Source organism: Brachionichthys hirsutus, chromosome 22 (genome assembly GCF_040956055.1).
Source record: "Brachionichthys hirsutus isolate HB-005 chromosome 22, CSIRO-AGI_Bhir_v1, whole genome shotgun sequence".
Classification (NCBI taxonomy): domain Eukaryota; kingdom Metazoa; phylum Chordata; class Actinopteri; order Lophiiformes; family Brachionichthyidae; genus Brachionichthys; species Brachionichthys hirsutus.
Window position 1 is genome coordinate 1,174,211 of NC_090918.1, and position 22,149 is coordinate 1,196,359.

A 22,149-nucleotide genomic window follows, 5' to 3' on the forward strand; every position below is an offset into this window, starting at 1 on the left:
TCATTCCAAATCACTCGTTCAATTTTAACGGTTGCGCATTTATTAATGCTTGAGTGTAGTAAGACTTATTCTGTAATATTATACTAAAAATAATAAAATTAAAAAGCCAGTTTAAGAAATTGTATAATCATTTATTGTCTGTTTCACAATTTTGGTAAAATCGGTCTCACAAACAGTAGAAAAGAAAAAAACAACAACCCCCAAGCACTTGTTTCACGTAGCGAAAACACAAACATATCAACCTAAACTATAAACCTCATTCACACTCAGACAGAACACCAAGTCCGGTCCTCTTCATCAGCTTCACTCTCTCATTTCTCCATCTTCTTCCTCTTCCTCCACTCCTCTGATGTACAAAACGTTGTTGCACCTGTGGGAATAAACGCCTGTTAGCAAACACACAACCACCACAAATAGTGGTGAGGATCTCAAAATCATAAAAAAACTGCAATACTCGGGTTAAAAATATATATACTTCTGCCATGGCAACGAGACGATACAAGAAAACCTAAGTATTTACTAAAAATGTATTGAAGTAGTTATGAGTAGAAAACTTACCTGATAAGCACTTCACCAAGATGACCTGCCAATGCTCCGTCCACGTACTCTTCTGTGTTTGCCAGCTGTCGGAAAACAATTTTACACGAAAAGGTCAAGCAAATGTGTGAAAACTAAAAAATCTCAAAGTGGAAACCGTTGATTTATGATGCGCTGCTAGGGATAGTATATTCCTATTATAATATAAAACAGAACAAAACAGGCTTCCTTGCAGAACCGCTGTCTGATGAACGCAGCATTAGAAAAAAATATTCCAAAAGTATACGTGAAAAGAAAAGGAAAACATAATCCTACAGAGGACTATTGAGAGTAAATTTCACAATTACACTGTGTAGCTGATATCTGTTTAACTTAAGACCAAATGATATGCAATGCATAATTGGGGCTTCTCGTAAAGTTAAACTAGCAACTTTATTTAGAAGTGTGAACGAGAAATGCAAAATGGTTGGTTAGTTAGCAATAAAAGGTTTCAAATTATAAAAAAATAATAATGTATACGTGGTAAAATCTCAAATTGGGGTTGTCAGAATTGAATGAATCGTTCTGACCTGCATATTCATGTATCCGTCTACAGATACCAGGTAGCCTTTGTACTCCATTCCCCACTTCAGCTTCACCATCACCGGCTTGCCCGTCAGGCCGTTCAGGAATGGCTTCGGGTTAAGAGGTAAACTCTACGGGGGGAAAAAAACCGACGAGGCAGGTTATAATCCTTAGTCACGCTTAACTCGGCACTAGCTCTATTATACAGCTACACATACTGTTGTAGCTACCTTAGCTAATGCTAACTAGCGGAAGACGACTACTACCTCTATGCGGTGAAAACGGAAATTACCCAAAACATACATTTAATGAAACGAAAGCAAAAATTAGCTACGTTTACTCACCATTTTTGTTTTATTGAACAATGGCTCGGAATAAATTATATTTAAACTCTTTCTTCACAATAACGTTTTCACTACGCAAGCGAGCACACGCTTTGCCGCGGTACAGGAAATAGAACACTTTGACCCGCAAATAGTCTTCACTTTTCTTGACACTGCCACCTAACGGTGAAAGGTGCACACCGCAGCGAAAGATTTGTACTGTGCTACTCATGTCTCATTACTTAAGGGAGAGAATTATAATACTTAGTGGGGGAAAAAACTGTTTATGTAAATTAAATGCTGTTATATAACATACGATTATGTTATTATTGCCATTTATTTAAAATAAATGATTGGCAATAATAATGACGATAATACTAGATCGTAGTAGTATGTAGTAAGTACCGGTAGATATTTGTTCTCAAATTTGGCAGTTTTTCATAGGATTACAAGTAATGGTAATCATTAGGAAGTTATCTGCAGATTACTTCTTTTTTAATGAATTTATTTCTTGATTTGTGCTAAATTATATAATATAAAAGATTATATAAATTATGATAATTACTAAGTACCCCAAAATAAAAATTTACAATTTGTGCGTGTGTGTATATATAGAGTCGAGTGTTACTTTGTATGCATTACTCCATCTTGCACCAACGGTATGTCTGAACAGACATTCTTGTAATGCTTGTAATCTGATTACTGTGGGGTTAAGTTCAAAGCATATGAATCAAGTCTATTTTCTTCTGAAGTATGTCCAACATTACTGTCGATCTTTCAGAATATTTCACTTTGATATGAACCTTGTCAAAGAATTACCGTATTTAGTATTTGAAAACTCTGACCTGCTTAAGATAAAATGGAGAAAAAAAACTGTTATATTTGGGTCTTGCTGGATCTCTGTCTGGGCAGCTATTTTTCTCCAGGCACAAACAGTGTGATTTTTCTGCACTGAAGCATTCAACAACTACTGACGCTCCGGACAAGTCCAAACCTGATACTCTTCATAAAACTAACACAATTTTCTACAGTAAAGGGCTGGGTTCTGTCAAAAAACATTCCTTTGAAATTACAGTGGAGCTTTCTTTGCATATTTGAAATGCTCATGTCTTGACATCATTTAGTCTATTTGTCTAGCCCCTCTTTTTGAGCTGCCCTCCGTGGAATTAAGTAATTTGTCAGTCAGTCAGTCAGTCGCTGTGTTTATGGCATGATAGTAATGTGAGTGTGGGGTGTTGGACACACGGAGGGGGCAAGGCTCCTAAACAGAACCTTATGAACTCAGAAGGTGACAGGCAGGTAACATGAAAGCATCAGAACCATTAAGAAAAGTTATTGTTAACCTTTTGAGTGAAATTCAATTCAACAAACAACCAAGAGACACCAAACGACTATGAAGATGATCACAAGGAGGCAAAGGCAACCAAAAAAAGACACAAATTCACCACAAAGAGGTGCAAAAGCAACGACTGCAAAAAGAGAAATGATAATAACTCAATACAAAATAACCACCAAAGAGATGCAAAATGAACGAAATTAAATAGCCAGAAGGAGACAAAGAAATGCCACCGAGAGTCACAATCATTAACAAAAACAACCAAGAGAGGCAAAATGAAACGGGAAATGAGTTCTGTCTGTCCCCTGTGAGGGGAATGATTGGCATGAGTAAGACTGAGCTGCAGCAACCAACGTTTTGTAGGTGAATAATAATTCCAGCCGGATGCCAAATCAATCCTTTGAAGTCTGCACACAGCTGCAGGCTGCGTGGTAGACAGACTGCACGAAGAGGAAGCATGAGATGAAAACAATTATATGCATGCAAGGTCACTATTTTTTTTGCAAGTGTGAGGTGGTTGGCTCACTCCTCTGGTCCTCACTAAAATACATCAACAAAAATAAGCTTATTGCTGCCACAATCTGAGCTCTGGTCAGCAAAAAAAAAAAAATCAGCAACATTTTCTTAGCGTTTATTTCTCTGATTTAATTGCAGAGTCCCACCTCTTCCTTTTTTATGGGCTATTAAGCACCCATTGTTCAGTGTCAATGGCCATTTGGGAAGTAGACTTGGAATTAAAAACGTAAAAATTCCTTGGCTTGCATATCTGCACTCAATTCTTTCTATGGACCTCCACAGTCATCAACAAAGGCGACGGACGGCTTCGGCCTAGCAACCAATTTGCTTAATTCAACGTGCGTCATCGGCTCGTCCTGCATGCATCACCACATTACGCACGTCCTCCATTCAGAATGTGACGAGTGCTCATTTACACCCCGCATCAGGTTTACATCAGACTCCAGTTGGTCTGAACAGAAGGCCCAAGATTTATGTAACGAGTGATTGATTTAAAATAAATAAATATTTAAACATGAAGATTGTCAGTTTAAAGATTAACTGTGTCCTGTGTTTGAAAAGGATTTACAAATCATTTTATTTAACCTTTATTTAACCTTTACTTAACCAGGTAAGTTAATGGAGAATTAATTCTCTTTTTCAATAACGACCTGGACCTAAGTTGCATGTTTTTGGTTGTGGGAGAAAACCGGAGGGGGGGGGGGGGAGGGAGAGAACATGCAAACTCCTCACAGAGAGGCCGCAAGTCAGATTTGAACCTGCAACCTTCTTGCTGTGCAGCAAAGGCACTATCCACTGTGTTTATGTTGTTTTTATTTGAAGTTTCTAATTGAAGGTTTTTGTGTTTGAATATTCACAGTAGGAATTTAATATTATTTCACTTGATCTTATTAAGATTATTGTTTGTACTTATATTTATCCTTACCTGTAGCAGCTTCAGGTTCAGCATCACTGCAAAATGGCAGCAAAACTAGGCTGCAGGCGGGTGGGGGGGGGGGGGGGGGGGGGTGATAGTGCAATCAATCGGGGGGGGGCTCTGCCATGAACGTTCTTTATGTCTAGCAACGCCCCTGAGCAAATGAACTCGTTTACTTCCCTCCATCCATGGACGGTCGGCGCTAAAGCTGGAATGTTCCTTTAAGCCCGGGGGCGCAGCGGAGGGGCGGGGCGGGGCTGCCGCTGTCACTACCCGCGTCTCTGCGCTCCGGTGGCAGAGACGTGCGCGACGGAGCGGCCGGCGGGCTCACTCGGTGTGGAAATGAAACGCGCCGCGGGCGGGCTGGGCAGACCCTTCCTCTCCTCCGCGCCTCTCCTCTCGCAGCGGGACGTCACAGAGTCGCGTCTTTTCTTCATGAGTTATTATCGCCTGATTGGATCGCAGCTGAGTGAAAGAGAAAGTCCTCACTGAATTTCAACCTGCGCACTTATCGCGGGTTTTTTCCACCTTTTTTTTAAATATATATATATATTTTTTGTCTCTGTGAATCCGATCTTTTGTTTGTTTCTGGAAAAACTATAGATTTTTAGGGGTTTTCTGGTTCTCCAGCTATTTCACGATATTTTTTTTGGATTATTCCTACCAGGAGGAGATATGTTGATACTATTTGCAATCGGGCTGGCCTTACTGTTAGATGCAGGTTAGTGTGTTATTTATTTATCAATGAATGGAACATCTTATAGTAATAATTACAGTATTATCGCTGATCCAACAGTATGCTTGTTTTTGTCGTTTCTCACATTTTAAAGTTTTACATGAAACTATATTGAAAATCAGAAGTAATTGATTACAATTTTAGCATTTAAAAACAAGAATTGAGTTTGTTCTTTATATTTTTGCATCAAAATAATTTTGAATTTCAGTTCCTGTTTCATTATATTCTACATGAACTCTGTAATCTTACAACATAGCGCCACAATGATAATGCGATCTCAAAGAATCCAGTCTGACCTTCCCACCTTCAGACAGTTATGCAATTCCAGTCTAACAAAAACACTCTTCAAGAAAAGGATCCTCAAAGCGAATCCAACTCTTGTGTGTGTGTGTGTGGGGGGGGGGGGGGGGGCTTATTAAGAGTCTATCTGTGAGGTCCCTGACATGGAAAACAAAGCTGCAGATTTTCACATTATAAATCAACGCAAGTTAAGAGATGACACGGTGGCCCTCTGGGGGTTTACGAAGCCGCTCGTCTCTTGTGAGCTGCCAGACTTTGTCTGAGCTGGAGTCCAGTCAGCAGCAGGCAGGTGCACAATGCCCCCCCCCCCCCCCCCCCTCCCAATTATCCGTTTTGCATAACGTATCCGATTGAAGTAAATCACATGATTTGTGTACACACACACACACACACACACACTCTTCTTGTCAGATCACTCTCTCTGCAGAATGACCCTAACATCTCCGAAGCCTCCATAGTGGGACACTAAATACTGACTAATGAGACGTTATTGTCTCCGTGGAGTGAAATATTGGGTGTTAGATGACACAAAGTGCTTTTTTATTGTTAGCAGAACATTTGGGTTTTATTTGTTCCCCCTCTTCCTCCTCTGTTTTCCATCCCACCAAATAAAACGGACAGATTATTCTTAAGTACATCTTTTTAAATCGACCTCTATTGCATAAAAGCGAAAACAGAAATGTCAAGCTATCCACAAGTACCTGTATCGCGGTGTGATTTTGGTGAACTGACCCTTTAAGCCCAGCTGACGTGGGAGCCGCACTCCTTCCTTGTTTTCCCGTGACAGTTTCTCTCTCCCTGCCGCTCCCTCCAGGCCTGTCGGTGGAGGTGTTTCGCGCAGGCGTAGCCCCTCGCTGTGAGAGTCGGGCTTGCAACCCTCGTATGGGTAACTTGGCCCTGGGTCGCCGGGTCCTGACGCAGACCGTCTGTGGCAATAACGGCACCGAGCTCTACTGCTCCTACGTCGACCCCAACGGCAACTTCGCCTGCAGTCCTGCCAAATGCGCCAAATGCAACGCCGGCCTGCCCTTCCTGTCCCACTTGGCTGGGGACATGTCCGACTCCTCCTTCCGTCACCCCAACACCTGGTGGCAGTCAGCCGAAGGGGCGGAGTCGGAGACGATGCAGCTGGATCTGGAGGCGGAATTCTACGTCACTCATCTCATTGTAGTGTTTCGGTCTCCGAGGCCTGCCGCCATGACCCTGGAGCGGTCGCAGGACTTTGGGAGAACGTGGAAGATGCTGCAGTACTTCGCCAGCAACTGCAGCGCCACCTTTGGGCTGGAGGAGGGAAAGGCAGCCGCCAGTGGGGACAGGGCCACTTGCACCTCGAAATACACAGAGGCTTATCCCTGCAGCCGAGGAGAGGTGAGATGTTGCCGTCTATCTAACAGCGTCAGTTCCAGCAGCATGAGAAGCAAGTCCAAAATCCAGTATACTGTAATGTTGAAGTTTCAGTCGGTCATTTCTTTATTCTCCTGCGCAGACAGAAGGAGAGAGGGAGGATTCACACGTGAGATTAGAGACAGTCTAAGCACAAGCATCCTTTCAGGCCAAGAGATCAAATAAAGGCCAAATCAATAAAGGAAATCATCTAATATGATTTTATTTCTGCTGATCCACTCAAACGCCGCGTCTTAAAAGAGGAGTACTACGATTGACAGCTGCCGATCCAGAGCAATACTTGAGTGAGCATGACAGGTTGAAGAAAGGTCCGATCAAACGAATGCAATAAAATGGTGCGGATTAGAATCGGGGGGGGGGGGGGGGGTCCACAGTTAACTCTGCTATTCCTCATTTCATTGCAACCTGCCAGATGTGCTTCAGATGATACTGGTGAAATTCTTACACGATTCCTACAATGCACCAGATGTGCCGGTAAAGCCACAGCCGCCTCATTGTCACCGCTCCAGCCAGAACTAATTCAACTCCCTCTCTGTAGTAAGTCACGCAACATGAAAGAGTCAAACAGCAGCGCTACCACACTGGGCCGAGTGAAAGCAGAGCGCCGCCAGGTGGGGGGGTGGGGGGGTGTTTAACAGGCCTGCTTTGGCTGTAGCACGAGAGGGTCTTCTTGAAAGCCATTGATGTTTAATTGGAGCAGCGTGGGTTAGCAGCAGCTTTGCACGTGTGTGTGGAGGAGCACGCTCAGCACGGCGCTGCCCTGGCCCCCCCGCTGTGCCCCCCCCCCTGTATATTGTGTATTCTAGTCCTCCTCGACAGGCTGCATCTCCATCGGCCTCCCTAAAACAGTCCCGCCAGGTGTTTATGGGCTCACTCTGCTGCGCTGTGAGCATTTATTCCACTTCCGCTCCACCTTTTGTGTAAATAACATCTTATTGCTCTTTTTTTTTAAATTCTAAACTCTGTACTTCACACATGGGGTTGGGCTGACATCCCCAACCACCTGTGCTCAGAGCGTGACCTTTGCTCTCTAACCCCTCAGCCGGTGGACCCGGAGGTCAAGGAGAGGTCAAGTAGCGCTCTGACAGGCCCGGCTGCTGCTGATCATCTGTTCGCACTGTTTCTGCTGCTGTGCAGTTTGTGGTGATTGTAAAGCACTTGTAGGGACGATGATAGCAAAACCTGCTATATGTGTGTTAACACTTCACTAGCGCTAAGCATGGGCTTATCGTTATTTATTACATTCATTATTCCAAGTGCTTAATCGACTGATTATTTGAGCTAATTCTAATTATTTAGTGGAAATTGTTTGATTGTTTGGCAGCAAAAGCCCAGAATGCTGCTCTGGACGTATTTAAAGGAAGGTTCTGAGACAAAGGAAACAAGACAGGCCAAATACTGAGGCCATCCAGGTGATTGGGCGTTACTCAAGACGTCAGATGAGGGTTTAAATACAAGTGTCTGTTGTGTTAGTAAACTGCGAACAGAACTACACAATAAAAGTGGGATGAAATGACAAAGGTGGAATTCATTGTCATCTAAAATGTCATGCTTGTGACAGCTCTGTTACAAATCCATTGCAATTGTTGCCTTTGTAATTCAACGTTCACATAGATTGTTGTCATGAAATTCACCCTTTTTTGTTTTTTTAGCATTTTGTGACTTTCATCGGTGGATGTTGTTTCTCTTTTGCCATCAATCGAATCAAGAATAATTAATATTGCAATGGTGTTCATTTAACTAAAGTAAAATCGTTCAAGCACCGATAATTAATCATTTAGCGCATAAAGGACTTGAAAAAGAATTCATTCCCACCGTCATTAAAGGACTTTATTAATCATAAGAAGTGCCTGGTTTCCACTTGCTCAGATGTGAGCTGCGTTTGTGAACTTGTGCCACGAAGCTGGAAAAGAAATAGCATCAAAGCAAGGATTAGCCTCCAGTCATCAAAAACATAACTCCAACAACAGCACATGCTGAAAGAACATAAGACATGTCACCTGACCACTAACCCATTACAGTTTTTGTGTGTGTCTGTGTTGCTGTCTGCGATCGCTGCTGGCATCGATTACCACATGGGAAGGTTCTGAGGGTTGTGTAGCTGCGAGCGATTACAGGCGGCAGGTACTCTCAGCTTTCTGCCTCTTTTCTCTCTCCAGCAAAACATGAAAGCATGTCGCCTCTTGCGCTGAAAGCCTTTCGTGTTCACCTGTAATGTGGGGAAAAGTGTGTGTGTGTGTGTGTGTGTGTGTGTGCTCTTTCAACGTGCAGGGCTCCTTGTCTTATTTATGAGGTCAGCCAGGCTGGAGGAATGTTGGACTGCTTGTTGTACAGACTGACCTCCTTAGGGAATGCAAAGTGGCAGACTGGCCTCACACACGTTCACACAGACACAGTCTTCCTCTTCTCCACAATTACACTCACACACTCACTTGTCCATGCACTTTCAGATAGGCGCACGCAGTCAACTCTCCATCTGTCTGCTAGGAAGGAAGTGGTGTTGCTCTGATCGATGTTGGTACTGTTGGCTGGACCCCCCCCCCCCTCCCCTCCCCTCCCGCGTCTTCCTCCTTCCATCAAAGCCCATTGTGCCTGTTTTCCAGATTACAGGCCACAGCGCTTTGATGGAATTATGCCTGTTAAATCCGGATTTACTTTACTTTTCTGGCCTGAAAGGGACAAATGCAGTTTTACAATGTGGCTAATTCTGCCATTATAACCATAATTATGCTGCTGATCAATCGTCCACAGAGAAAAAGCGTCCTCGGATTCCACATTAGGACACACAACAGAGGCAGCGGAAGGTAGTTTAAGTAGCAGAAGTGGTTCATTCAGCCTTGTGTCAGTTCAGGCATTCCATGCGGAGTTCTCTTTTAAACAAACGAGATATAAATGTTGAATATCATTGAGGCCCCACACGGAAAGCAATTCTTCATAATGTCTAATCTGAGATTGATGCCCTAGTTTTGCTCGAGGCTGCCGTCTTTATCGCCTCGCAGTTGGCAACTGTTGCAGGGAAATCAAATCCATGAGAGAAGGAGTGTGTGCATGTTTCCAGCAAGGCATGCGCTGTGCCCAGAAAATTAGAAAGAAGCTAAACTGCTAAAATTGAAGGTTTTTTTTTTTTTTTTTTTTTGCCTGCGTAGCTAGTATTTAGTCTGTATTAAGACCCGAGATAAATGCTTGTGGGAAATTACAGGTAACAATTACGAGCAACACTCGATGTGTTAAGCAGCAAATTTAGGTTTTAGCTTCATGGTGGAATTTTTACATCAAATCAAAGCGTCTTTCCGCAGTTACCAAATGTCAGAGTGCGCTGGCAGAGGGCAATGCAGCAGCAACCACATTAACCAACGGCATTCCCGAATGGATCGCCATGGTCTGCAGCATTGTCGTTATCACCTCAGGAAACTCATCCTCCCAGCCAACCCCGGAGGGGAATTCACAGACATGTCTGGCGATGAAGAGGCACTTTCACTTCCTCTTACGTATCGGCACACCTAACCAGTGATGAATGCCAACGGCGGCCTTTGCCAGAGTCTTGAATATGCAATGGGTGGAACTGACTTTTGCTTTTTTTTTTTTTTTTAGTACAACTAAATCTTTAAAATGTGAATTTGTAATCCATCCTGATAAATCATAGGCTATATTTGGCTATATATTCTCCGCTGGTCCGCTGGTCTGATCTTAGTCTTCTAGTTGTCCTTAGTTGACCAAACAACACAGACAAGTTGCTTCAGGTGCTGCTTTTGTTTTCGGCCAGTTTTCAGCTGTGAAGGCGTTTGTGAAGAAAGAGATTGATTCTCATTGATTGTCATCGCCATTTATCCAAACGTTACGCTCTCTATTGCAAAAGGACACCACTCTAATTTGTAATAATAATTCAGTAATGATTACCTTGCATTTTTCTACTTGCAACATTTCACACTTTAGAATGTGTTGCAAAAAAAAGGGGGGGGGGGGAAGACAACAAGAACAAGAAGTCTTAAAGTTCTTTTAGCGGTAAACGTACAACATTTTGCTTTCACAGTTGCAGCTTGTGCATCCTGTTACATTTTTGCTGTGTGAAGAATGCACAACACTTTGTGCGCATGCATGCCAATGCGGTTGTGTGTGTCCCCGGTGTTGCCGTGGTGTCACTGCGCTGTCATGTGGCTTTTGTCCTGCTCTGAGTCATGTGAAGCTGCATCTCTGTCCCTGCCTTTGTCTGTCCCCGCTCTCCTGCGGACCGGCGCCCCTTGTCCTATTTGTCGTGTTCTCTTAATTGTGGACCACAATGCCGTGACCCTGCAACCTTTTCCAACAGCAGGGAAATTAATAGTGCGCCTCCCATCACACTCTCAGCCAGGCGTTCAGCCAATGAGGGAGCAGCATGTGGGCTTTTTCTTGATTCTCAGCTTTTCAACCAATGGAATCGCTCGCATTCCAAAAAGACACACACTCCCCATCCTATGATATCGGTGACAGCCAGCAGAGACTTTTGCTAAGAATCACACGTGCAAATCATAACACTCTTTCACAGGGAGATTTAGGAGAGATAACATCGTTTTCACGGCAACAGCAGCGGCTGTGCTGGTTGCTAGTGGCAGCAGTACCCATGGCAATGGCAGCCTATAAAGGGATCTTCAGTTTGAAGGGTGTCCAGACAGGATAAAGAGGCGCGGGGGGGGGGTTATTTAAGGGCACCGGGGACTCTCCTGGTCACATGAGGATGTCAATGACGGCGGGGCGCAAGGTCATAGTTTTGTGGACAAATATATGCAAGAGGTTTTTTAAAAAAGGCAAGTTTCATTGATCAATCATCAGAACTTGTTGTTCATTCATCCAAAAACGAAACTCATTCACATAAGACTTCGTGATGTTGATTAAATTCTGATTTCAGGTGTAGTTGCACAACGGAAGACAGAAGCAAGTAATCAGGAGATCAAATATTCCACTCTGCCTGCTTTGTTCTACTTATACATGATGGTACTCATGTTAACAATTGAGTCTTGTCAGATCACAATGATAGAAATAAAACAAACAAACAAAAAAACAAACTTCTCTGTCTTTGATTCATCATGAAATGTGACAGCATTATCTTTCTGACTAACAGGTAATCTACCGGACCCTTCCGAAGTGGGAGTCCCTGGATCCATTTGGGGAGGAGGGTCAGCAACAACTGCGGGTTACCAACATCCGAATCCGACTTCTGAAGCATCAGGCGTGTCCGTGCCAGGCCAAGGACCTCGCCTCTGCAAGTGAAGCTCTTCCTACCCGACACTTTGCCATCTATGACCTCATCGTGAAGGGAAGCTGTTTTTGTAACGGACACGCTGAACAGTGTGTTCCTGCACCGGGCTACCAGCCTATCAGAGACCGGACCAACCATGTGGTAAGAGCAGAGCGCTGAGTGCGTAGATAAAGACCATTGTCTTCTCCCGTGAAAGATTAGTCTTGTCCTTGGGCACGGTAATTTGACAATCCGCTCGTCTTCACTTTCTTGGCACCTGTGCGATAGCCTGAAACCAAGACATGTCGCGCAACAGATGGGCCGATTGTTCAGGTAAATGCCACCTTTATTCATCACCACGTTAGGCAATTTGACCCGCAGGCCTACCTCGCAACTAATGAGATTTTCTTTCAGTCGAGAAACTTGTAATATTCTTTTAAAACATGCGTGAACTCTACCACCGCTCCTTTTTATTTGAACACTATGTTTAGAGCACAGGGAGCGTATTTCATACCTTGTGATGACAGACCTGCATTTCTGTCACTCCTCGTGGGCAGACTTTTCACTTGTCTCTATGTTCACAGACTAAATGGCTTGTTCCGTTTGTGTGTGGTTGTGGGAGGGGGCGGCGGGGGGGGGTGTCTTATCGCCTTTCTCTCCTTGCTTCCCTGTTTTTCAGTCATGTCAGATAAACAGCTGCCGTTTCGCTGATAAGAAACCAAAGAGATGTGGCTATTGATTCATCTGGGGTTAATGATGGTGTTGATAAAGGTATGATCCTGTGCTTTTTTTTTTTATTATCCTGGAGATCAACCATAAGTGTTTCAGAGCCGGGCTCCTATCACAGCTATATCTACACAAGAAGAAATGCTGGCTGGCTTTGAAGCCGAGCCGAGCCGACCCCCCCCCCCCCCCCCCCCCCCGTTCTGCTGCAATCAGTGAAGCTCAGCGCTGAAAAAGTGAGAGTCAACAACGACTTTCCTTTACGTCTTATATAAGCAAGTTGTTCAGACCGATGAAAGTAGATCTACATCAGCGGCAAAGCTCAACTAATGCTGGATTTGAAGTGTACGGAGATATAAACATCTTAGAACGTACGATAACTCTATCTGAGTGTTCAGCCAATGTTCATTTTTCTACACTGATGCTTATAAAAACAAACATTTTCGATATGAATCTCTTGGATTAAAAAAAAAAAAACGTTTTCTACCACGATATGCAATGAAATTAACATTCTCGTCCAAACTATGAAAAAGCACGGCTTCAAATACCTCAGATAATCTTTTCTGAACATCATTACGTTCGCACTGTCTTTGTGAGCATGCTGTGGTTTTTTTCTTCTTTTTTTGGGTTTGCAGAAAGAAATGACAAATCAATCAAGGCACAATTACCAGTGATGCTGACTGTAAGGTCACGTCTTATTATGGTCTGGATACAGTACTTGTTGTCCAATGTGTTGCGCATGAAGACTTATATTCCTTTTCTCTTTTTTTTGGTTTATTAAGGCAGCACATTCCTTTCTGCCACAGCAACTTTTTTTTTGGGTGATCAAACTTTTTGCTGCCCCAGAGGAACGTTCAAATAAATCTTTATTGCAGTTGTAAATAGCTTACACTCGCCTACAGGTGCTGGTTGACCTATTTCACGCCTTCAATGTGAGCGGTCGGGTTGAGGCTTGACTGGTGAACCACATGTTGGGAGCCCATAAATCAGGAGCTTCGGCCCATTTACTCACGCGAGGATGGGCTTGACTTCCTAAAGTCACACAGTGTAGGCCCGGACTTAGTGCAGATTCATTTATGGTACTTAAAATATATGCAAAGTATCATTTAATGCAAAGCTGTTCAGCCTCAAAGAGCTGCTCCCCAGTGAGCTTCTCCTGCTGTACTCATTCAGCGCATGAAATGATAAATGTTCTTGTATTTCATTGATCGGTCCCTGAAAATTGCAGCAGAAAAAAGTTTAAAGTTGAGACAAACTGAATGTTTGGAAGATGCTTGATCAATGAGCAAGACATTTCATGTCTATGCTTTTGTTTTTGTTTTTCTTTTCTTTTTTAATTAAGCTGCTGATAATGATATATTGTGCCATCTTTCATTCAAGAAATTCCAAGTTGCCCTCTTTAATGTTTTCACCAGGATTTCCTTATTTTAATGACAGAAAATCCTCTGAAACAGTCGACAGACCGCACGTCTGTAAAAATCCCCCTTTGCACGCGGTATAATCATTTACATGCCGAGCATGATTTAATGGCTGATATGCATTTGCCCAACTGCACCCAAGACTTAAAGTTTGAACAGTAAATCCATCTTAGCTGTCCCCACAACATTGCCTCAGGTCAGCTGACTGTCCGCTTGGCTGTGTGCTCTGTGGGAGGGTTTGGTAAACACCGCAGAAGTTATGCAAGTACCTTTTCTCGCCTATCGAGTTTGTGTCTTTTGTGTGTCTTTTCCGAGACCAGAGTTGTGGTTTCTGGTAAAACCCAAACAAGAGCAGCGGCTCAAGATGGGAGATTAGTGAAGGAAAGGAAAGGAAAACACGACAACAATTTATGTGTTGTTTTTTTTTTGCTGTTTGAATTTGAGCTCGTTTGAACTCCTTTATTGACCTTGAGGAGGAGCTCAGGAAGGTACCCTGAGATGAAGCAGCTTAAGCACAGAATGAAAATTAATATAAGGACTCACACTTTTGAATTTATCCTTCAGTACAGCACTTAAATTCATCACTCCACCTGTGTATGTGTGCATTTCTGGCCTTTTATAAATATGTGTAACCTCATAACAGCATTTTCCTTTGCTGTATTATATTCTCTAGAAAATATGTCTGTCTTGTTTGTTGGGTCTGCTGTGTGTTAGGTTAGGTGTGTGTGTGTGTGTGTGTGCGTGTGTGCGTGCAGCAATCAGCGGTGAAAGTGGTCCTGATAATGTCGAGTGCATTACTGCCCAGACACTGTGTGTCTGTGAGCGTAGACGAAAGGACTCGCTTGTTTGTTTGTTGCTGTGTTTTGTGCTCCTGTGCACAAACCCACTTAAGGGTTTGTGGTTCCAGGGCGATTACACTGTCTGTTAGTTAGCCACAAAGCCACATGGACACACACACACACCACAGACACACACACACACAATGGCCAGGCACTGGCATATTACCAGCAATAAGTATGATTATGGTTTGACACATACAGGTCTGTTTAACATGCTGCAAAATACATATGTCGATTAAATGTTATGAAATGAAGCTGCAAGCTGCAATAAGTTGCCTCCTTATTAATAAAACAAAAAGATGATTGAAAAACTAAATGCACTGTCTAACTCTTCCAAATTATTTCATAAAAAATAAAAAAATTAATCACTATTAATGGGCCGATCTGCTTCATTCTCCTGTTTTTATAAAATCAGTAACAGTTAAAGCTGCAATTTGATCTGTTTGTCTTCAGCGGCTTCCAGAAATGTTTCTATCGACACTTGGCCTCACGTATCCGCCTCGTTTGCAGTGTCCTCTGGACGCTGCGTCGACATGGCTGCGTGTGTGCAGCTTTCAGGGTGTCCGTGTGTTAATTGTCCCGTATCGTGGCATGGTAAACACGCAAAATGGGTTGAAATACCAGCTGCCCGCCCCCCCCTCCCCTTCCCAAGTCCATTTCCTATTCTTCCATGTTTCTCTTTTTCACTTTTCATTATGCATCCTGCTTCCTATTGGCCTGGAAATCTCAGTTAGAGTTTTGAACCATGATTCATAATGTATCCTGCCTTCCTGTTTGTCGGTTTATCTCATATAGCCAGTCGCCCCCCCCCCCCCTTTTATGTGACTGAGATGACCGGTGTAATACAAATAAATAAAGAACTTCCTCGGATGCCATGACCCCCCCCCCCCCCCTTTCCCCCCAATTCATTACCCAGCATACATGGCATTCCAGCTCACAGGAATGACAAGGAGATTGTTATTGTGCTCTCAGCACTGCATACTTGCATTCTTGTCGCACACACACTCGTAAACACACACGGGCTTTTCATAACCAGAGGGCCCCCGGTCTTGTTTCCAGCGATGACGCCAAATCAATCAATCTCCTTTCACTAATTTGGGCAAGAGACTGAGAGAAGAATGGAGTGAGGAAGAAGTCAAGGGGAAGAAGAGTGAGTTCTTTGTTACCTCCATCTGTCTCTCTCTACTTCTGTCTATCATCTTCCTTTTTGCTAATGAGCTCTCTCTCTCTCTCTCTGTCTCTCCCTCTCTCTCTCAGGTCCATGGAAAGTGTGTCTGCAGACACAACACTGCAGGCGATCACTGCGAACGCTGCACTCCTCTCTCCAACGACCGGCCCTGGCAGCCCGCTGACGGCCTGACAGGGGCGCCGCACGAATGTCGAAGTGAGTCGAGCAAACACAAAAGAACTTCAAATGCCGATTCCAAACGTCTTCCTCGTCTTCTTTCTGCCATTTCCGAATGAAATTTGCGCCCTTATGCGTGATTCCCAAGCAATCAAGTCGCATGTGGTTTCAGGTCAAATGTGATCAAATTGGCTAAATCAATAAAATGTACCGGGTTGCGAGCCTCTACTGGGCCACTCAGCCGATCCCATAGGTTTGCTATGGGGGTTCAGTCTGGAGAAAGTGCAGGCCACTCCATTAGGGGTACCCCGGTCTCCAGCAGCGTTCTCCAATGACGCGACTTCGATGAGCCGGAGCATTGGAGTCCTGTCCTTGTGCCTGACGTGTGCATTTCCTCCCTCACGCCAGAGTGCAAGTGTAACGGACACGCTCAGAGCTGCCACTTCGATTGGACGGCGTGGCGCGGAGTCTGGCCAGCGCAGCGGAGGTGTGTGCGACTGTCTGCACAACACCGAAGGGCGTCAGTGTCAGAAATGCAAGGCTGGTTTCTACAGAGACCACCAGCGGGCGCCCACCGGCCCCGACTCCTGCAAACGTAAGATCCACCAATCCCCGCACGCCGTCACGGCAAACACGTTGCTCATGACAACAAGCATCGGATCCAATGCTGATGACACAGAGGCAGGCGACATTTGAAAGTCGATTAAATAAGTCCTTGGATATTTTTGAAAGTGTTTGAGTTTAATAATTTTAATGAACTGACAAGAATAAATTATATCAGCACATCTTAATGAATACTAAACAGAATTTCCCAGAATCATTTCCGTAATGTGACTGGTAAGTACCCACGTATAGTATAGCAAACATGTTATTTACGGTCATTGCACTGCGGTTTAACAGTTAATCAATAGTAGTTAGTGGTGTAGTGGACTTCACGAGTGAAAACTTTGATATTTTCCATTTTGAAATTAGATTAAAGCACTTAATCCAGTTCAATGCAGGTTTTCCGACTGCCTAATATAAGCATTATGTAAAATCCAAAACTCAAAGCATGGCTCCTCATGAAATCTGTCATTGTCTGACTTTCTAACACTAAAATGCAATGAATAACCTATATTATATTATATTATATTATATTATTACATCTCTGTTCATTCACCTTCACATCTGATTTTGTTTAATATCCTGAATTTAAATAAGGGATGATTATGCTCGCCAGTAACAGTGAACACAGATTTCAGGGACATTTTAGTGTCATGAAATGTTTTTTTATGGCTTTAAAAAAGAGAAAAGATTTAAATTGGTCATATCTGCAGAAAGAACATTCAGTTAGATAACAAATATTAAAAACTGGCCGTGAAGTGTTGCAGGATTTGACCTTCAACCGAAATGTTGTGCAATGATTTTAAAGAACTTCACTTTCTTGGCAAAGTAACGTTACGGCATTTCCAACAACAGTTAAACACTTTGTGAACTGCGTCATCTTACTGATGTTGACAGGATGCTGGTGTGAATCACACCTCTTAAATGCCACTTTGGCACGCCAGTCTCTTTCTCACAAAGAATTCTGGGGATAAAGATTACAAGCCGACACATGCTTGATAAAACCTTATTACATCCTGCGCGTGTGTGTGTGTGTGTGTGTGGAGAGAAAGCATACGGCCCACACTCAATCCAGTGTTTACATCACAGGGTGGCGTTCCTTTGTTCCTTCCTTCACGGGTTTATTTGCCATTTTTCACGTGTGACTCGAGGAGCTTTTGGGAATTATTTGTAGTGTCTGTAAATGTGTGAGGGTGCTCTCTCTCTCTCTCTCTCTCTCTCTCTCTCTCTCTGTGTGTGTGTGTTTGTCTGATTTGAGGGCATGCTGCCCTCCGGTGATGAGATGAGTCCAAGGTAAACATGCAATAGTCATCCATAAACACGGAGCAGTGGCTACATTCCCAGTCTGATTATTATCTGTCAGATTTGAGGCCAGCACAGCTCAGTCCTGCAGATATGCTGGATTTACACATGAACAGTGTGTGTGTGTGTGTGTGTGTGTGTGTGTGTGTGCGTGCGTGTGTGTGAGTCAAGAATCAAATGACCAGGACCGTTTAAAAAACAACATATTGGAAGTGTTCAAGGCAAAATGCGCTGCATATTTTATTTATGTATTTTTGCTGTATATAGAGACTATTTTGACATTGCAAGAACGGCAGGAGCCTGTCCGTTTTACGGAAATGACTTGAGGGTTGCCTTGACGATTGGTAGAAGGGCGGGACATGTGTCACGTATGAAGCTGTCACATTTTGGAGGTGGATCAGGATGATGTGCCTGCTTACAGCTGATCAGCTCTCATTGATAGCTTAATTCGGTATAACTAATTTTATGTAACTGATATGTGCCCTGCTGGATGCTATTTTTGTGATGTAAATACATCACAGCCTTGGCGGAGGTGATGTAATTCACCGCCGTTGGTTTGTTTGTCTGTCTTCTTTCTGTCGCCCTGTTAGTATGACGGATCTTGATGACATTTTCAGGACATTTTGGGAATGTTACCAGGAACAGATGTTTACATTTTGGTGATGATCCAGAAGAGATCCTGGATTCTGGATCATTGACATTTTCATTAACATTGCAGTCGATGGAACTTCAAAATTTGTTACTCAATATCTCGGTTGATTATTGACAGATGTTTATGGAACTTGACACAGTCATGTAGGAGGGGGGGGGGGGGGGGGGGGGGGGGCTCTATCTCACCACCGAATTTCATCTGGGCTCGGATACAGAATGAGGTCAGGAGAAAAATATTACATTTTAACTATAAAACTCCATTTATGGATTCAAAGATCATTTAAAAATCAACTCAGATTCACTTTTACTTTTCATGGTTTAAAAGATAACAAGAACAATTTCGAGCATTTTTCTAGATTATTTGATGAAATTCTTTTATAATTTTGGAGCACATGTATTCTATCGTGCTATTAAAGCATGATAAGCTAATAAGTGAATATATTATATTCTATATTAGCACCACCTGCTATAAGTTATGATCAGTGATTGCATTGGGTGTTGTTTTTTTTTGGCCCCTGAGAGCTCACCTCTGGAGGGCTAATGATCTTCCCTGATGGCCCTGAGAGCTCCTGAGACAAAGGCGCAGGCTGTGAAATCCTCACTGTGTCACTCCTCGCTGACAATGGAGAATTTCCCTCCGTCGCGAGGAACATTTTTTTTCAACCGAGCAGTAAGAAGGGGCCCCCTGAAAGAAAACACTGGTCACAAGCTCGTACAGACCGAAACCTTTAGCAGGAGGGTCCGAGGTGGAGGCGCGTAGACGTGCACGTGTGTGGAGCGCATGGACGACAACCGGTGTCTTGTCATGTCTCAGCACACGCTCGTGAGGTTTCATTGTCAGCGTTCCTGCAGCTGACAGTTATCTTAGGTACACACGCACCTATGCATACATATTTACACACTGGAGTGAGTCCTTGAGTAGTGACCCCCCCCCCCCCCCCCCCCCCCCCTTTCAAATGCTCATGAAATCTCACGCTGGTATGTAAACACTTGCGCTCGCCATACACACCGTCACTCGTGTTTTGGCTTTAGGACTGAAGTGCCGCTGTGATCCTGGTGAATTATTAACACACCCACTCTACAATGGTGCAGATGGGTCAGCACTGTGTGTGTTACCATGCATATTCATATCTGTACATGTGATATCTTTATGATGAAAATGAATGATCTAACAGGGATTTCATGGCTGTTTGTTTTTAGAGGATCATGCAACCCACTTCTTTGCCTCCTACACTCGTTACCTTTACCAAACTTAAATTGGCAATATGTTGCTATAAACATCATTTCTATTATCCAATATGTTAATTTGAACGTCAGTCCTCTGACGATTGCAATTATAAATTAGGACAAGAAATAAAAAATATTCTGTACTTTGTATTGAACGTAAGTTAAATCAGGAAGTGATTAATTGGTTTGCAAAATATAAAGAAGCATTGCGTTGCTGTTTAGCTGCTATTTTCTATAAAAAACCTAAAATACCCAAGCCCATATGATGAAGAGTGTAACTTGTACTGCTGAAAGTCTCTGTCGATGCCTCTCCGTGCTACAAAAGGGCTCCAAAAGTGCCCAGAAATTGAGGAATTTCTTTTCAATAGAACGATTAATAATTCAAATAGCGGTGGGAGACGGGGTGTACGTAAACAGAATCCTTTACTGCCAGTCAAGCTTAAAGCTTCATTAAACAGCAGACATATGGTTCCCAACAACACCCTCTCTTTGTTTCTCTTCGGCCTTTCCTTCACCCCCCCCTCACCCATTCCTTGTCTGCCCCAGAGATAGGGACAGATTTATGGGGGAGGCCTTCCTCCTGCGAGGCTGCAAACACAGCAGACAGTAGCTCTCTAATGAAAACGTGTGTGCAAGTATATTATTTTTGGAGGTTGTTTAAAGAACACCCTATCAGCACACTATTAAAGGGAACTTGGAGAAAGTTGTAGGTGTGTGTGTGTGTGTGTGTGTGTGTGTCTTATTGATAATAAAAAGAGAGAAGCCTTTGTTTTGTAATCTGCAGACCTACAGATGAATGATGAAATACTTAATTACTGGTAATAAATTGTTATTTTCAGGCTAGTTTATTCTCTGGATTATTAGCCCAGATTACATTTTTCTGTTATTCAATTATTACCTAAGAGATTTTAACGCTTTAACCCCCCCCCCCCCCCTCTCAAGTGTATGTCTTTATCCTTGAGGTCCAATAATATAACAAAAACATCACAGCCAAAGAAAAACCAAGGGAAACAGGAACGTAAATACCAAAATCAGAACCCAGTCACAGCAAAAATCCAAAAATATAAACTCAACCTTGGCCGGGGACAGACTGGCATCACAGAGCGTACAGTGATCATAGCACGGGAGATAATAATCCCTAACCCTCACCCTGCCCCGCTCTGCCAATCTGTCCCCTGCCGAGAGCAAGAACAGAGTGAATGAAAGGAAATAACAGGAACAAATGATCAAAACAAACCCAAACCCTGGACACAACCTATTCAGGAAATCCTTGCAAAAGCCGTCAAATGGCACGAATGGATGAAAGCAACTCCGATACCCTGTATCGACAAGTTGACAGTACTAACTCGCTAGTGTAGTCTTACATCAAACACAAACATACACAAAACAGACCAGAGGTGCATTCAGTAAACAGATCCCAGAATTTACGTGACTCATTGGTTTATATCTAAATGTTTTTTTGTTGTTTTTTTCCCCCTCCCAGCATGCAGCTGTCATCCTCTGGGCTCCTTGCCCTTCCACTTGGCTGATAATTCTCTCTGTGATCCGGCCAATGGAAACTGCATCTGTAAACCTGGAGTAGGGGGTCCCCACTGTGACAGGTGCATGGTGGGATACTGGGGCTTCCACGAATATGGCTGCCGTCCATGTGGCTGTGCAGGAGACTGTGATCCTTTTACTGGTGACTGCATGCTCGCGTGAGTATAAAACGATCTCTCTAGAAACCATCTTCACATTTGTTTGATATTGTCCTCTATTTGCATGTGTGTAAATGAGAAGGTCCCGGGGGGGGGGGGGGGGGTCTACAAGACAGAGAAGATACATGGACGTATAGTGAGGGAGGACATGAGAGTGGCTGGTGTTTGGGAGGACGATGCAAAGGACGGGGTGAAGTGGAGAACGTTGATTTGCTGTGGCGACCCCTCACGGGGCAAGCCGAGAGTACAGTGGCAGTATCCGTGCACGTTTGTGTTTGTGCAGCTCTGATTTGGATCTGTACAACCTGGAGGGAAACTCCAGCGAGCCGGTCAGGATCTTCAGAGCCGATGAACTCTTCTCTGCCCTCCATTACTCAGGTAAGATCCAGAAGCTGCGTGTTATTCATGCTCCTCCACGGCCCAGTGGCCAAGCATTGATGGTTAAGTAGTGAAAGTCTTCTGTGTGTGTGTGTGTGTGTGTGTGTGTGTGTGTGTCTGTG

The 22,149-nt window shown here is 43.5% G+C and overlaps 2 protein-coding genes across 2 annotated transcripts in view; one reads left to right on the plus strand and one right to left on the minus strand.

Annotated features, from left to right (window-relative positions):
* Nucleotides 1-96: 96 nt before the first annotated feature.
* Nucleotides 97-1,569, minus strand: snrpf (small nuclear ribonucleoprotein polypeptide F). The gene is made up of 4 exons (XM_068755287.1): nucleotides 1,446-1,569; nucleotides 1,107-1,232; nucleotides 559-623; nucleotides 97-370 (listed from the first exon to the last, which is right to left on the minus strand). The coding sequence occupies exons 1-4, from the start codon at nucleotides 1,446-1,448 to the stop codon at nucleotides 304-306; spliced, it is 261 nt and encodes an 86-aa protein (XP_068611388.1). The 5' UTR covers nucleotides 1,449-1,569; the 3' UTR covers nucleotides 97-303.
* A 3,187-nt stretch (nucleotides 1,570-4,756) lies between these two features.
* ntn4 (netrin 4) overlaps nucleotides 4,757-22,149 on the plus strand; it is a 24,586-nt gene continuing 7,193 nt past the window's right edge. The window contains 8 exon segments of the mRNA XM_068755126.1: nucleotides 4,757-4,913; nucleotides 6,043-6,596; nucleotides 11,728-12,006; nucleotides 16,082-16,208; nucleotides 16,578-16,630; nucleotides 16,632-16,764; nucleotides 21,436-21,649; nucleotides 21,933-22,027. Coding sequence (XP_068611227.1) covers nucleotides 4,868-4,913; nucleotides 6,043-6,596; nucleotides 11,728-12,006; nucleotides 16,082-16,208; nucleotides 16,578-16,630; nucleotides 16,632-16,764; nucleotides 21,436-21,649; nucleotides 21,933-22,027 — 1,501 coding nt within the window. The 5' untranslated portion in view covers nucleotides 4,757-4,867.